General features: G+C 45.8%; 2 protein-coding genes and 1 long non-coding RNA gene across 5 annotated transcripts; 1 reads left to right on the forward strand and 2 right to left on the reverse strand.

Moving 5' to 3' along the window:
- The first annotated feature begins 2,212 nt into the window (after positions 1–2,212).
- On the forward strand, positions 2,213–6,745 carry LOC117852295 (trigger factor-like protein TIG, Chloroplastic). Its single transcript, XM_034734321.2, has 13 exons — positions 2,213–2,557; positions 2,733–2,816; positions 3,226–3,354; positions 3,700–3,788; positions 3,933–4,116; positions 4,281–4,371; positions 4,725–4,879; positions 5,037–5,129; positions 5,335–5,427; positions 5,582–5,662; positions 5,757–5,906; positions 6,023–6,118; positions 6,399–6,745. The coding sequence occupies exons 1-13, from the start codon at positions 2,300–2,302 to the stop codon at positions 6,474–6,476; spliced, it is 1,581 nt and encodes a 526-aa protein (XP_034590212.1). The 5' UTR covers positions 2,213–2,299; the 3' UTR covers positions 6,477–6,745.
- A 356-nt stretch (positions 6,746–7,101) lies between these two features.
- Positions 7,102–11,111, reverse strand: LOC117852296 (protein-tyrosine-phosphatase IBR5). Of its 3 annotated transcripts, none has more exons than XM_072293142.1 (6): positions 10,571–11,111; positions 8,769–8,868; positions 8,610–8,667; positions 8,411–8,517; positions 7,700–7,749; positions 7,102–7,665 (listed from the first exon to the last, which is right to left on the reverse strand). In XM_072293142.1, the coding sequence occupies exons 1-6, from the start codon at positions 10,808–10,810 to the stop codon at positions 7,507–7,509; spliced, it is 714 nt and encodes a 237-aa protein (XP_072149243.1). In that variant the 5' UTR covers positions 10,811–11,111; the 3' UTR covers positions 7,102–7,506. The 3 variants fall into 3 exon arrangements, with proteins under 3 accessions (XP_072149243.1, XP_034590215.1, XP_034590213.1); XM_034734324.2 differs by having other exon boundaries at positions 7,102–7,749; positions 10,571–10,888; positions 10,983–11,107; XM_034734322.2 differs by having other exon boundaries at positions 7,102–7,749; positions 10,571–11,103.
- On the reverse strand, positions 8,875–10,564 carry LOC140222481 (uncharacterized). The gene is made up of 3 exons (XR_011898023.1): positions 9,506–10,564; positions 9,237–9,316; positions 8,875–9,079 (listed from the first exon to the last, which is right to left on the reverse strand). It is a non-coding gene; the product is annotated as an uncharacterized lncRNA (long non-coding RNA).
- Positions 11,112–17,041: the final 5,930 nt, after the last annotated feature.

The following is a 17,041-nucleotide window of genomic DNA, read 5'->3' on the forward strand; positions in this document are numbered from 1 at the left end:
ACGGGACGAATCTATTAAGCCTAATTAATCCATCATTAGCAAATGGTTACTGTAGCACTACATTGTCAAACCATGGACTAATTAGGCTTAATAGATTTGTCTCGCGAATTAGACTCCATCTGTGCAATTAGTTTTATAATTAGTCTACATTTAGTACTTCTAATTAGCATCCAAACATCTGATGTGATAGGTACTAAACTTTAGCACGGGGTATCCAAACACCCCCTAAGTTACAGGTAAGCGCCTGATGTGCTAGGAATCTACCAGTCTACATTCGAACGAGGTGAAGATTTGGGCTAATTGCGCAATGCATATACCTACGTTTAAGGAGGGATAAAATCCAAATTACTAGCCTCAATTATTACGGAAGTCTACATGTAAACTATAAAATCGTTTATTTGACCCCTTGGATTTTAGAAACCACTTTCTTTTCCACCTTTGGCACCAACTAAAACCGGTTTTGACAATGTGAACAGCAGTTTTGTTTATTTTGTAATTATGATGACCACGTCATCAGCCTTGTCCTCTCAATTTTTTCTCCTCTTCTCGCCGGCTATATCGTTCTCTCATGTTTCCTTCTTCCATTGCAAGCAACAAGAGCAGCCCTCTCCCTGGCTCAACCCGCCGCCGCTCATCTGCTCTTGCTGTGGATCACTTGTCCCATCCCGTCAGCCGTGCACGCGCCACTGCAGCTCCTGCACACGTGCAAGCACAAAGCACCACAAACCCGAGCAAGAGCTGCAGCACACCAACACAAGCGCACGAACTCTCACAAGCTCTCACCAGAGGCATAAGCTGGGGAGGCGGCGGACGTGTTCCGTTGCGCTTGCGCATGATGTTGTCGCGGCCGTGTAGTGCCTTGTGCCGGATACGAGCACGCGCGAGAGCGCGGTGGCTGCGGCGCTGTTGACGCGGCAACGCCCCCGTGATGCGGCCGGACGGACGTGGATGTGCAAGTGGGGAGCGCATCGGAGCAGCGGTGGTCGGACGGGCGTGGCGGGTTGCGAACCTCAAGCTCCCCTACCACGGCCCCTCCCCATGGCCGCCGTAGCGGCATTGCTCGGCGCTGGCGGCTTGGCAGACCAGGCCGAGGAGGACGAAGATGAAGCCGTCTTGGCTAGGCGCAAGTGCAACGGCGAGACGGACAAGCTAACAAGATCCACCAAGACGTCTGCCTTCTAGTCCAGCTTGTCCCTTACGATGTTGTCTTCTCGGAGCGTGAGCGTTGCGGTCTTGCGGAACGTAAGCCCATCTGCTCAGCCTCGGCCATCACCGGAGCTCGGCCGATAGCAAGCACGAGCAGCCTAGCACCATCCACATGACCAAAACCGCTCCACGTAGCTAAAACCAGTTTTAGTTGAATATGAAAGGTGAAGTTTGAGCTGGTTTTGGGAAGACGAGGGGTTAACTAAACGGTTTTAGGTTTTATAGTTTAGGAGGTTATACGAACTTCGTTCTTAGTTGGGGAGTAGTTTGGACTTTTCTTCCTTTAAGAAGAGAAGATTTTTACAATAGTTGAAGATAATAAGAACTTGTCATAAAATCGTACAGCAGAAAAAAAATATCAACTACTTCTTCCGTCCTAAATTATCTAAATTATTGTTTGTTTTGACTTTTTCAGATACATAGCTTTTGACATGAACCTCTATATATATATATATATTATGTCTAGATACATACCAAAAGTTATGTATATAGAAAAATCAAAACGAATAGTAATTTGGGACGGAGGGAGTACGTGAGACTACGTAAAAAATAGTAAAGCCAGTACCCAATTTAATTTAATTGTTTAATTACTCCCTCCGTATAGAAAAAGGAAGTCGTTTTGGACAGCGACACGGTCTCCAAAGCATTACTTTGACTCCTTGTTTTTATAAAAATATTTATCAAAAAATGATATATGTATATTTTTATGAAAGTATTTTTCAAGACAAATCTATTTATATGACTTTCACATTTCCAAACTCAACAACTTAAAAGTTATTCATGATTTATATTCTCAATGTTTGACCCAAACCTTGTCCAAAACGACTTTCTTTTCCTATATAGAGGGAGTACTCTCCTCGTATCAACTACTAAAAAAATTAATTAAAAAGTAATTGGAAATACCACAAGAGAATGAAAAACCTTGGCCAACTATGGGTCCACAACGTCTTCGTCTCCAGAACCGGTAGCGATAAAACCCAGGAAAAGATCGGCTTATCTTCCTCCCAACTCCTAAGTCCTAATCGGCTAGCCTCGTCTTCTTCCCCACACACTGACACACCCGCGCGGCTTCACTCCACTCCGAGCCGCGGCCATGGAGCTCGCCACTGCCACCGCGACCGCCGCGGCCGCAGTTGCCTCCGCCTCGCGCAACCACAGCAGCTTCTCCTCGCCCCGCGCGGTCTCCGCCTCGTGGAACAGTCCCTCGCTCGCCTCCACGTCCCCCGCCTCCACCTCGCGACGACGAGGGCGATGGCTCCCCGTCACCTCGGCCGCCGTGGAGCTCCGCGAGGCCGCGGCTGGGGGCGGAGACTCCGTCCGCGTCACCGAGACGCCTCAGCCTGGGTCCAGTGTGAGCCCCGCCTTCGTTGTCTTGTTAATTGCGATTACTCGTGTGAATCGGAGAGCCAGTTCGAGCTTAATTTGCTTGTCACGCAGTTTGGCGCTACGGAAGCTGCTGGGTAGTGTGAGTAACAGCGGAAAGCTCGTGCTTGACTTTTTACGTCCTCCTGTGTGATTCTTCGCAGGTTAAGTTCAGTGTGGAGGTGCCTGCTTCGATCATTCAGGAGTGCTACCAATTAACGCTACAGGAGTACGCAAAGCGTTTCAAGGTACCATTTCTGCGCAAACTGCAAGCAATTACACCCAAATAAAATTTCAAAACACATTACTACATCTTTACATGACTATAGACAATTGTCTAGATATGCTTTACAACGTGTCTAGAGGTTAATGATGATTTAAAGCGTATCTAATTCCATGTTATTTTGAGACGATTTCAATATCGTGTTAAAAAATGTATTTATAAGACTATTATTTAAAATCGTGTCAAAAAGCATCTTTACATGCCGACGTAGAGACACTTTTAGCCTGCGTTACTACAATAACATAGCTAAAGGGGGGTTTTCAAGGTTAATTATGTTACAAAGTTTCTGCAATGAAGGATACTGTCTGTCACTTACGGTGTGATGCTGTATATTCTACACTCTGTCTGATATCCCTGTTTTTGCTTCTTATCAGGTTCCTGGATTTCGGCCCGGGAAGATCATTCCAGAGAACATCCTTATAAATTATGTAGGACCGGAACATGTACAGGATGCCACAATTGAAGCTATCCTAAAACATACACTTCCTCAAGCATTGTCCTCTGTATGGCTCCTATTTTGAGAAGCGCACTCTGATATTTATCATGATGAACTCTTAGTTTCAAAGCATTTATGACAAGAAAAAGCCGTTATTTTTGTTCCATCATCACTCATGTGATGAATTTGTACTAAACAGACAAAATGACAAGGTCATCTGCTGACAACACTATTTAATATTTAGGCAGAAATTCGATGTACACTTTTTCTGTACTCCAGACATCTCTAGATCTCTTCAGCAGTCTAAATCTCTTGCTGAACCATGATTTTTCCTTCCTGTTGAGAGATAATCTATGCTATGCACTTCCTACTACATGTATCCAGCTAATGTCTTCTTTTCTTTTGGTTTTAGGTAGAGGACAAGGCATTAGAAGATTCTGTTCGCATTCTGACTCAATTTGATGATATGAGAAGTTCTTTCTCACTCAATGATGTATTTAGGTAGACAGTACTGGCATCTTGATGTCCTACTTATTTCATTTTTTTAAACTTGTTTGAGGAAAAAATGACTGTTTTCAAGAAATTAGATAAGTAGTATTATACTGCCATGTGCTTGTGAGGTCAGTTCTTTGTTAATATGGTCAGATATGATGTTGCTGTGGATATTGCCCCTGAAGTCCGATGGTTATCAGAAGACAAATATAAGAACCTCAAAGTCGTTGTTGAAATAGATGAAGCTGTTGATGCAGAAAAGGCAACAGAAAAAGAGCTTCAACGTCGTCATAAAGCACTGGGCTTACTTAGAATAGTGGCTGATAGAGGCCTCCAGGTAATTCTATAGTTACTCTAGTATGTAATAAACTAATGACACATTTATCAGGCACCTTGTTTTTGTTGGAATGTTTAGTTAAATGTACTTTCATGTTTTGTGTCAATCTATGTGGTTTTATCTAACACTAACAGCATCCATTTTTTGGATATATATATATATAGATTGGTGATCTGGTGGTACTAGATATTTTTGCAGAAAGTATTAACAGTGATGGATCTAAAGGTGAAAAAATTTCATCTGCTGAGAGTACAGGTTTGTCAATTTTTCTTCTTTTTCTTTTGCCAATAGGTTCGTCAACTTTTCACACATCTCATTTCCATGTTATTTTCATATCTTCACCTTTAAGACTTTCCCCTTATTAGATGAATGACATGCTATTGCTAATGCTGCATATCAAAGTTAACTTGCCTAAAAGTAATTGTGTCATGCCATACATGTTATATCTCCTGTATTTTGTTTCCCTTTAACTTATGTCGTGATGTGAGTGACTATTAATTATACTTGTCCTCTGCATTTTCTTTATGCACCAGTTAGTATGCTAACTGAGACGAGTGCTTTGAATTTCTTGTTGTTTGAAATTCACAGTGACCTACTATGATTTCCAGGTTTCCACTTGGACACTGAAGAAAATAATAACCTTGTTCCTGGATTTCTTGGTTCGTTGATTGGGATTCGTCCTGGTGAGGCTAGATCATTTCCTATTCAGTTCCCTGAGTCATTTGACCAAGAAAGCCTACGAGGTGTCTGTGCACAATTTACTGTGAGTGTTATGCTTCTAAAGAGCACACTTAAGATTAGTGTAGTTCATGCTATCACACCTGCATTGCAAGACCAATTAGTATCGGCAGAGGGTGTAGTCCCTCAGTTCTAATCACTATAGCTGGTACCCACACTCCCACTTTCAATATATTGTGTAGGTTGTGTGTAAAGAGCTCTTCTACAGAGAGTTGCCAGAAATGGATGATTCACTTGCCGGAAAGCTCCTTCCAGGATGCAATACAATAGATGAGGTTTGTATTCTGTTGGTGTAGTTACTTACTACTAGGTTTTCAAATCAACCTTCTTAGATATATGTCAGTAAAGCTGCTTTTTTTATGTCAGTGCCATTTGATCCTAATGCATCTATTCAAATATTATCTGTAAACTGTGGACAGCTTATAGTTGTTGGTTAGTTATCTTTTCTGTCTTAGTGATCGGCCCTCCTGACTACTGCAGGTTCGAGAACGCATATTGGAAAGATGTAAAGAAGTGGAGAAAACAGCCATAGAACAAGCAACAGATAATGCAATCCTTGATCAGCTTGGAAAGGTGGTGCTCTTACTTCTGAAACAGCCTTTCAATTCTGAAGTCTTTGTGCTGATGGATCATTCACGTGATATTCTCTGTTCAATTATTCAAATGCTTTTGCACCTTCCCTCCAAGATCCCAGAAATTTTCCCTAATTTGTCCCCTGTTTGCTTAGTTGGTTGAAGTTGATGTTCCACGTGCCTTGTTTCAAGAACAAGGCCAACAACTTTATGGAGCCAAACTTCTGCAGCTTCAGGTACTAAACTTACAGCCTTACAAACAATTAACGTTTAACTGTATGCACATTTATTAACTTCTGCAGCTGAATGTACAATCATTAACTTCTGCAGGCAGAAAGGAAGCTAGATAAAGACCAGCTAGCATCCCTATCGACTCAGAGGTCAGTTCAGGCATACCTAGAAGATGAGAAGGAGAACATTACTAGAATTATTAAACAAATGCTGGCTGTTGGTGATATTTTCAAGTCCGAAAATTTGCAGGTAATAATAATGCCTGGGTTTTATGTTTTGGTTTGGGTGATAATCATTAGAACCTTTCACCTCTTGTTGCAATATCGTTTATCAATATTTACTAATAAAGACAAACCATCATGCAGTACTCAACTGAACAGCTCATCAAGGAAGTTGAGAACCTTGTGGCAGAGTTCAAACAGTACAATCAAGATTACAATGAGGACAACATCAAGAAGCAGGTATTTAATTGCTGATTCTGGTATTTCTGGATGTTAATGCCTCCACTAAACTGCAGTCTTGCTATTCTTCCAGATTTAAGTGCAATTTGAATTGTCTCGCTATTATTTTGACAGCTTTTCATCTGCTAAAGCATATTCGCACTAGTTGGTAGTTATACACCTCATGGATGCTAACTATAAGTCTATGAAATAGGGAATTATGTGTCCAACCTTTTTTTCCCATGAATGGAAAATGGTGGTCCTCATCTGTATGTTTTCTATGTGTAACTGAACGATGCAGGTCCAGGATGTTCTAGAGGCAGCGAAGGTGCTTGAATGGCTTAAGGAGAATTGCACGATCGAGTATGTCAGAAGATGAGTCAGTTCAGGGGTCCAGGTTATTGTGGAAGTGATGGCTGGTGCGGCAGGTGGGCAAATTTTGCTAGTTACCTTGGTCCTTGCCGACCAATCCAACCCCATCAAATGATGGGTTTTGGGAACTCATGAGATGGAATTTGTTTCATATATAGCATAAGAAGGAAGTATATTTTGTAAGTAGAATGCGAGTTCTCTCTATATTCATTCTTTACGAGGCTGTAATCTCACAGATCATTGTTATAAATAAAATGGATCATGAGTTCTACTTCAGCTCCGCTGTGCCATCAGCCGTCCCCTTTCTTCGGCCAGAACGTGATGTGCTGGACTATACGCCATGCTTCTCCCATTCTCCGTTAGCACCATGTTTCTTCGGTGGAGACTGCAGAACAGTGAGTTAAACTAGGCGCATGGCTTGCGGATCAAGAGCTATGTTCTTTCCCGTCAGGATTAAGAACGGTAACACTGCCCACATGGGATGGTCAATTAACTACAATGGTTCAATACAAAAAACATTACCAACAGTTCGCAAACTTGAATCTTTGTGTTTATCTTAAATATTTCTCGGTGCCTTTTGCAGCCATGTAGCGAAATCATATTGGATGCTACAATACTACATACTCTGAATCTGCCCGGGATGATAACCACTGGGTATAGATTTTGAAGTATACTTTCAGAGCCACAAATCTGTACATTTTAACAAGCACATGTGTAACTTTCTATTCAAACTTTCCAGAGTAATTGGTTAGCCTGAATTACACTTGAAAAGTTCCACAAAAAAGCACACACATGTTTGTTAAAACGCACAGTAGCAATTGTCAGAGCGCTGGCAAATATCATAACATCATTTTACAAAAATGCATTTCCTTCTCAGAAATCAAAAACATCCGAGAAACCCGGCTAAATTTGCAGTCTGACTCATTCCTTTCATGTATCAATGCCACTGGCACGAGCTAAACAATTCTAGGTGCTGTCCATCATGCTATCGCCTCCAGATGAGTTTATCACACCGAAATTATTGCTATCTGGAAGTTTCACTTCGCCAGCTCTTTCAGCTCCAAATGTGAAATTAGTAGGAAAGTTGTTTGGGCTGACGCGCTCAAAGATGGATGCTGGAGCCTGCTGGTTAAAGGTAGGCACTTGGATGTCGCCTGCTGGTTTAGGAAAACCAAATCCAAGAGAAGGGAAAGAATCTGCTGGAACAAAAGATGGAGCAGGCATGCTGACATTGGAACCAAAAAGCTTCGTCTCATACTCAATCAACTGCTGCTGTGCCCCTGTGGAAAGCAAGTTCAGCACGTATGTTAGCTCATGATAATGCATTATTTGTATGTAGGAGTAGGATGTCCAAATCTGAAATGGAAGAATTAGTATTAGCTGAACTAATACACTTCATTTCAGATACTAGTTCAACTATTCACCGGTTGTTGCCTCTCCATGCATTTGTTAGAAAGCAAACGAAAGAAGTCATAACTGACTTGTTACACCAAAATGAATCTCAGATAAGAACAAAACTCACTTTATAATTTACCATGAAAAAAATGTTTTATGCTACACACTACTGTGCTACTGCTACCATAAATTGATATTTCCAGTCAGGGTACATATCCCACTTGTCATTCAGTGCATTAATAACACGAACATAAATCAAATTCATATAATAAACTCTATGTTCCGAAAAATGGTTATGTATTGTACTGCATTGATATGCATACAGGTGTGCATGTGAGGGGTGGCCTGACCTTACTCTGTAATTCACTCGCATATAACTTTTAGGACAAGATGATTAGTTCAAAACGTCATATATTTAAGAACGGAAGAAGTAGCTAGTGTAGGTAAATATAAAACCAACTTGCATATCAATCTTTCTTTCTTTTTTCTTCAGAAGTTTCTGAGAACAAAGATATCAGAAAAGGTACGCATAAGTTATGAAGTTACCATCAGACAGTTGCACTTGTGGTCTCCGCTCTTTCACCCACTGAAAAGATTGTGCCAGTCTCCACCCTCTTGATTTCATCAAGAAGGCTATTACAAATGCGGCCGACCTGGTAAAATGTTTTGATAAAATTAGTCAAATCAGTGCAGTAATATGAAAGAGACAATAACTCTCAATGAAAATCTATCTATATGTACACACCTACTTTTCCCTGACATGCAATGCACAAGGACGCGTGCTTTCTCCCTCTCACATTGTTCTGAAGTTGAAAAGGACATATCAATTAGGTGTGAATGGTCTTACTGAGAAGCAGATTAACCTATGATTTCAACAGGTAGTGAAAGAGAGTAGCATGTATACCTAGAAAGTGGATTGCATCATCAAACTGCAGAGTTTTGTCCTCTTGGAGGCAGTGATAAGTGAATGAATTCCGGTAAAGGTTTTGGCATAACGGTACAGTCTGCAGGTAAGGGGACATATAGGTCACTTCACATTCAGATATAACAAGCATGATGCTTCATATGAAATGTCCAAACAACAAAGCATCAGTAAAAGATCAGATATTTGCTAGCTGGCCACACTGTGCCTAGTTGTCACCATCACTTGCAACAGCAAGCTCCCTGTCAGAAGAGAAGCATCCAGATGTACTGCTCAACACTATAAGTGCAAGTCTGACATTGAGTAGAGAACTTCATCCATCAGTTGGTGAATGGTGATTAAATATGAGCACCGAAATTCGTTAGGTTAGTTCTACTTCGCTTTCAATGCGTAAGTTAATTCTACTTTTGACTCATTATAAAGGATGAAATTGTGCGGTTGCAACCATACCAGGAGGCTGAAGGGATAGCTTCTAGCATGCCATCTTCCAGTTGTTTTTTCCCTTGTTTCTAAATGATTTTGTAAGAAACCTGGTTCCCATCAGTTAGATTTTGGTTAGTTCAAATAATAGATTTGCTTTTCCCACCTAATGAGTTACATTGCAATGTATCAAAGGTTATTTAAGCAATAGCAAGGAGCAATGTCAATATTCGTAAACTCTTTTGTTCTATTCAAAACCAGCAGCGTGAATATAACATATTTGTTTTTCAACATGAAACCTTCACAGAATTTGGACGGATAACCCCAAGTCCGCTTGGAACCGAAATTGTTGCTGGCTCAACATTCTTTCCGGAAAAAAAGGCTTCTGATATGCTATGAAATAATACTGAAATGGTATACATAGTGAGTATCAATGATGGTACAAAACATGAAAATGCAGAAACGCAACTGGTAATTTAAAGTGCAACATCATTGAAGTTGATGAAATGGTTACATCACACCATCTTAGGATTCCTTCAACCAAAGCTTGATTCCAATGAAACGTAGAGCTTTATACCAAAAGTATACAAAGGACCACTAACTGTGGCAACAAAAGAATGTGGCAAGACAACTAATGTGCGTGCTTCATAATCCCCATCGATAGAGTTCAGCAGATGATGTACAATCATAACACTATGTTTGTTTCTGAAAATTTCTACTTTTTAGAGAATAAGTAGTTTCTAAGCACATGTAGTTACAGTTTTTATAATTTAAGTGGTAGGCTTTTGTTGCATTTAACTTGGTCATTCATCAATGAATGTGTTCAAGCATTTCCCCCCTGAATCATTTGTTTACTTTCAATTTCATGCTCCTGGCATGGTTGCAACTGGTGTGGTCTTCTATTGGGTTGCAGTTGCACTAGAATCATTTGTCTGTATGTCTGTACTCACGCAATCCACCACCTACACCTTGCCCAATCCTACCACAAAAGCCCTCTAACCTCCCCCAGCAACAAGGTACCTGACTAGTTAAACATAGCGGAATCAGGCTTCCACCCATTCTCAGGAAACCAGCAAACGCCTAGACCGATCTTTCGACTTCTGCCCACGCATACTAATGAATCCTATACTAACAAACCCCTTCTATTGATCTGCTTATGGAAAAATCAAGCAGCGGAAAAAGGACTGGTAACCTGCTCAACTCAGCATCAAGCGAACCCTAGCACTACCCATGCTCATATATCAATCATTCAATCCTCACCGGATCAAGCACGGGTGCATTAAATCAAAAGGGGAAAGGAAAAAACACTAGAAGGACACCCCCATCCACTCATGTAACGGGAAGGGGGCGGTGCGGAAGCATACATTGAGGATGTGCGAGACGCCAATGGTCTTGAGGAGCTCGGAGCGGGAGGCGTTGTCGTAGCTGCCGAGGAAGAGGAACTCCTTGAGGATCTCGGACGGGAACGCCGAGTCCTGCTGCCTCGCCCCCGCCGCCGGCGCCACGGGCGGGCGGTGGCCGCAGACGCCGCACACCTCCCCCTCCTCGTACTTGTGGTAGTGGCCACAGATCCCGCACGGGTTCTCCCGCTCACGCTTCCTCATCTCTCCCCGCCCTCCGCCGATCGAATCGAAGGAGATTGGGAGACGCGGCCGATCGAATCGGGAGCTCGCTCGCAGGAGCTGAAATGGAAGGAGGAGATGGTATTTTCTTTTATTGCTTGAAAGAAATCAGAGGGAAGGAGATTGATTGAGATTTTTTTAATGGAGAAGAGACGGATCGGATCGGTTGGGGCGGGCGCCCACGGGCGAGGCGGTGGACGGAGGGAGGAGGGAGACGTGACGCACGCAGACGCAGGAGGCGGGTCAAAGCACGGAGTCCGTGGAGAAATCCGAATCATTGGCGCTGGCAGGGAGAGGGGTGGGCACTGGGCACGGACCACGGAGGGGAAGGCCCTGGAGTGTGGGCCTAACTGGATGTGGCTGACGTATGTACCCTAGGCAGCCACGGCCACCATGGACAGGAAAAGTGATTTATATGACCCGGCTGCATGTAGCGTTATAGGGACCCATAAGCATGTAGCCTATCCGCAAGGATAAAATAATATAATCCTCTTCTCTTCCCTTTCTTTATATGGTTGGATAAATTTTTATGTGCTGAATGGATCCAGTTTATAACCCATCCATAGTTCAACATAGTGGACACAAAAATAAACATAAAGGGTTCTGATATGGGACCTGCGTATAAAGATCATTTAATATAAGGGCACCTCCTAGAACCTTAGCTCCTAAAAAGTGACTAAAAACTGCCTAAAATACCAAACACTCCTCCTAAAAAGTGACTAAAATCTTTTAGGAGTCTCAAAAATTTTAGTCCCCCCACCCCCTCCTAAAACCTCCTAAAACCAGATCCGGACCCCACTACCCCTCATTTATTACCCTCTCTCTCCCGCCCAACTCCCGCCCGCCGCCGCCGCCGCCGCCCATCTCCCGCCGCCGCCCAGCACCCTCAACACACCCACGCACACAGGCACGAGTCGGCAACGCATGGCTGGCCGTGGCCTTGGCCGGCGGCGGGGAATGGCAAGGCGCGGCCGGTGATGGGCGTAGGAGCACCGGGGCTTCACCACGACCCCGTTTTGGCTACTTGTTGGGGACGAGGAGGCCGGGGAGGTGGTGTTCGGCGGCGGCGCCCGAGCTTGGGCCGACGGCAATGGCGACCGCGGGATCTGACATCCCCGGCGCCAGGAGCTATGGCGGCGGACAAGAAGTGGTCGAGGGGGAAGAGGAGGGGTCAGGAAGCCGTGGGAGGTGGCGATTTGAAGATGGTGGAGCGGAGGCTGGGGATTTGGCCGACGGACGGGCTCTGCTCAGCTCGGTGTTTCCTCGGCTGGAGGAGGAAGAAGAGATGAGAGAGAGAGAGAGAGGGGAACATGGGTAGCGGGTTGGCCGGGATTCGAGGGGAGGGGGCGGCGCCAGCGGGAGGAGGGGAGGGGTGGTCCGGGGCCGGCGGCGGGATGGCCAGCGCCGGTGGAGAGGCGGTTCGGGGCCGGCGGCGGGCGGGCCAAGCGCCAACAGCAGGGGCATGGGGGAAGGGCATCTTGGGTATTTTACCACTTTATTATTGCCTTTAGTCACTTTTAGGAGATGGAACCAAACATACTTTTAGAAGGTGCCAAAAACTGTCTAAAATCTTTTAGGAGCTAAAATGTGGAGGTAGTCTTTATGCGTGTGAGACATATGAGCCGCCCATATAGCTATGGCCGGGCCATAAGAAATAAAACAATACTATTTGTCCTGCAGCAGCCTTCTCTCTCCCCATCTCGTTGTTGCACCCGCCATCAGAATGCGTCGTTCCTCCCTCGCCGCTGCACCCGCCTCCGCCAGTCGCCGTTGCGCACCAGCGCTCTTCGCCAACATGGTGGCCGCATCCTTGCTTTTGCATTGGGGGCGAGCACCGCGGCCGCACTCCGGGAGGACCGCCATCGCTGCACTCGGGGAGGCCCGCGCTGTGGATTGCGCCCGCCGCCGCCTACTGCTGCCCGCGGCTTCTTGTCCGCTCGCTGTGCTTGCCGCCCACCGCTTCCACATGCTTGCTGCCGCCCGCTGCTTTCGCTTGCTTGCTGCCGCCGCCGCCGAGCCGGGCCTGGTGGTTGGCACGAGAAACTGGAGGAGCTAGCCTTCTTCCCTGGACCATAGCCACCACGAGAACGGGCCAAATTGAGCTCTATTTGGCAGGAGGGAAGGTCGATTCGATGAGGGGGCGGCTCGATCCGGACTTCAGGACCACTGCCTCCGCTTGATCTGATGCGAGCTTGGGGGGAGCACCTCGATTTGGGCGGCTCGAGTGAGGGAGGGGCTATGCTCGCCATGGCCATGGAGGTCGATTTGGCGAGGGGAGAAGTAGATTCGAGTGCTTGGGGGCTTGATTTGGGTGGAGGGCGCCCGATCTGGGCGGAGGAGACTCGATCCCGGCGGACAAATCGAGCGGAGCGAGAGACGGGGCGGCGGTGCTGGTAATGTACGAAGCAGGGAGGAGGAACAGGGAGACGGTTGGGGTTTGGATGCCTTAGTGGGTCCCACGTATATAGACCATCCGGGCTTAATTGGGCCTGTTCGCTTCAGCTTATCAGCCATGTTTTTATTGTCTCACAATAAATCAGCTTTTCAGCCGGGTTATAAGCTGAAGCAAACTATAATGAAGCCTGCTGTCACAAGGCCCACCCATAAAGTGATAAAGACCACTTTATCTAGATACATTGACCATGCCCTAAGCACGTGATGAAGTAATCTGATCGTATCCAAGGTTGTGTTTGGGAAACGGCTTCGTTCGAGGTGCTCCGCGATTTCTGATGACATGAGCCAGAAGAGGAGGGAGGAGCTAAAAAATTCGCTCCCCACAGTTCCTCCACCTCGTTTTCCATCCTTGCCCTTGGGGAGGGCACAAGGGATGCGGAGGCAGCAGTCGGTAGCGTCAAGTGGCTGGCGACTAGAGATTTGGGATGGAGGTGGCCTATGGTGGGGGGCGAGGGTGGAGACGGCTGGCGACGGGAGCGGGGTATGGCAGGAAGCGAGGATTGCTTGGTGGCGGGAGGCAGGTGTGGCGCGCATGAGGCAGAGGTGGGCGTCCCGCGGCCTGCAGGAGGAAGAAGACCAACGACCGAATAAGGAAGAGAGAGGATGGGAATGAGAGAAAAATAAAACAAATAAATGGGAAGAAAAATAAATAGAAAGCAAAAAAAGAAAATGAAAAGGTATTATGGGAGAGGGGGCAGATCCACCGGTGGTGCCATCAGAAAAGGCGGGTGGAGGCAGGGGAGCTCATCCAAAAGAGAGTAAAGCGTGGGAGGAGCAAAAGGTGGAGGTGGAGGAGGAGAGGGAGGTGGAAGGGTAGGCGAGGGCAGGCCGGTCCTCGGCGGTGGCGGTTGGCAACGTGTGGAGGAAGATGAGAGAACAGTTGATGTGGTTTTTTTTTTATTGTGCAGCACGTCGTGACAGTAGAGAGGGTCTCGACCTAGCGTTATTTGGAGATCTCTCCGTCTAATGGCCTCCTTTCTCGAAACTACCGTATAAATTGTTAAAATTTAGCAAAAAATCTAGTACTCATCCATCCCAAATTATAAGTCATTCCAAGAATCTTGGAGAGTCAAAGTATCTCAAGTTTGACCAAATTTATATGATAATATAATAACATTTATGATGTCATCAAAGTATCATTAGATTCTTCATCAATTATATTTTCATAGTATACCTATTTGATGTCATAAATCTTTGTAATTTTCTCTATAATTTTTGGTCAAACTTAAGATATTTTGACTCTCCAAGATTCTTGGAATGACTTATAATTTGGGATGGAGGGAGTAGTTAACAGTTCAACAATGGTGACGATGGTTTGCCTACTGTCGACCTTTAAAATTTACTATACATCCACCACTACTATTTGAACATAAAACTGATCCACCCTCTTCTATAACGACCTATTCTAAGCTATGTATTACATATTTCATAGTTTACTATGAAAATTTAATAAGATCTTAAGAGTAACCATACAACTCAATAGTCTTGTGGAAACCTGGTATGATTCAGCCGGCTAGGAGAACTCAATCCGACTAGATGACTAGTGCATCACTTATGTAACACACAAAAATTTCAAAATTTGCAACTTAATAAAATTTGCCAAATTAAGGTTGCATTTAAATTCTTTAGCCTTTTCAAATTAAATTAATGCATATAGGAGTTTATTGTTGCATTCATGCTTGTGCATGTTTTTGCTTGAGTTGAATTTGAGTTTGAATTTCAAAATTTGAATTTGTTTCAAAATCCTTTTCTTTTTCTTCTTTTGGGCCACTTCCCCTTCTTCTCTCTTTTCAGCCCGGCGGCCTGTTTTCCTTCTTTCCCCAAGCCAGCCCAACCCTTCCACCAGCCCAACCCGCCAGCCGGCCCAGCTTGCCCCTCCTCCTCCAGCCGCTAACAGACGGGCCCTGCCTGTCATAAGCTTCCTTCCGCAATAGCCGCGCGCCTTCCTTTCTTCCGCAACCGCCGCTCCGCTTTCCTTGCGTGCGTTGGAGTCCGCCCCGAGCACGAGCTCGAGTCCGAGCAGGACTCTCGCGCCGTGTCCGCATCGGACCCACACGCCAAAGCCCCTAAAAAGATGTCGCCCCCGGGTCCTTTTTTCCCCAAACCCTAAGCCCCGCCTTCGCATCTCCAAGCGCGGCCACCGAAGCTTGAGCGCCGCCGCCATCGCCAGAAGCTTCACGCGTTGGTGAGGACCCCGGTCGAGCTTTTTCCGCGCGCCCTTGCGCCCGCCTCCGCCCGTGCGTGCTCGTCGGAGCACCGCCGCCGCTGCCGAATGTCGCGCGCCGCCTCCACCGCGACTCGCCGCCGGCCCTTCAATCACGCTTGCTGCACTCCCCACTTTCTCCCGGTTGAAACCGAGCTCGAAACTATGCCCAGAGCCCCGTTTTGGCCAACGCCAGCGAAGCTTCGGCCATCCACCGGCGAAGTACCATCGCGCGCCGCCTGTCCGCCTCGCGCGCAACCACGGTCGCAAGATCCAGATTCGACGGCCCGCGCGCGAGACAATCGCCGTGGACCAGGTCAACTGCGCTGCGCCGCTGTTCTTTTGCATTTAGGCTCTCGCGGTTTTTGCAAATTGCTCCGCGGTCCAAATCAGTTCAAAAATATTTCAAAACAAGACCTGTTTGCTTTCGTTTAAAACCCCGAGCTTCCGCGAAATCAACCTGCAGTCCATAGATGCGTTTTTGTGCGTAAAACCTTCATTTTATATGTGTAATTGAGTTTAGGTCCTCGGTTTCTTGCTGTTAAGCCCTTGGAAGTTTAGTTTCTCGCAGATAGGCCCCTGTAGCTTGTTTTAAGCGTTTCTTTTGCATCCTAGCTCCATTTTTAGCGTTCCTTATATCCACGTGTTCGTTTTGACATGTAGAATAGTCTTGTAAGCTTGTTTCTTTCTGTTTATATTGACTGGTGTACTATTTTCTCATGCTATGCATTTGTTTGCTTGTATGTGCTTATATGACGCGAGTAGACGGTCAGCAGCTTGAGGGGTTCGAGGAACAAGCTTTCGAGGAGTTTGAGCAGCAGGAGCTAGAGCAAGAAGGCAATTCGTGTCCTTGATCACTTATTTAAGTTCTATTAAACCTTTACTTTCATGCTCAATACAACATCTCTATGCACTTAATAGTTTATAAACATGATGGGTCCCAATTAAGGATTTTCTAGATTTCATTACCTATGTGTCGTTGTCAAGATTAGCAGATCAAAACTAAGACTAGTAAATTTCTTTTATGCGCGTAAGGCTTCGGACGGTAGCGTGGGAGACACAAGGTTTAGACTGGTCCGGGCAAGGAAGAGCCCTACGTCCAGTATCGGGAGCTGCTCGTGTTGCCCACGCGGGGTCTGTAGTAGGGGTTACAGGAGGGCAACAGAGGGAGCTGGTCCCAAGTCTCTCGGCTGTGCACTGAGGCTCTAAAGGAGAGAGTGAGTGTGTTCTGTTGGCTTGAAGTCGTCCCCTGTCTCAGGGCCCCCGATTCTCCTTTTATAGTGTAAGGAGGCCACCGAGGTTACAAGTGAGACCAGGTGTGAGGAGAAGTAAAAGAGATAAGCTAAGTCAAGTGAGATACAACACAAGGGGAGGGACCAAGTCCCTAGGCCGCCGGCGTCCTCTCCGGCCTTCGGCTTCTATCGGCGAGTCCGCCGGAAGAGGACGGCTGCCGTCGAGTCTTGTCAACTGTCTCCTTGGTGGCTGTTGCCGCCAGGCGTGATGATGGTGTTTCGTTGTGGCTCCTGTGTCTATCGGGGAAGGCGGCTGATCCTGCC

The sequence above is a fragment of the Setaria viridis genome, chromosome 4, assembly GCF_005286985.2.
Source record: "Setaria viridis chromosome 4, Setaria_viridis_v4.0, whole genome shotgun sequence".
In the NCBI taxonomy this organism is placed as follows: Eukaryota; Viridiplantae; Streptophyta; class Magnoliopsida; order Poales; family Poaceae; genus Setaria; species Setaria viridis.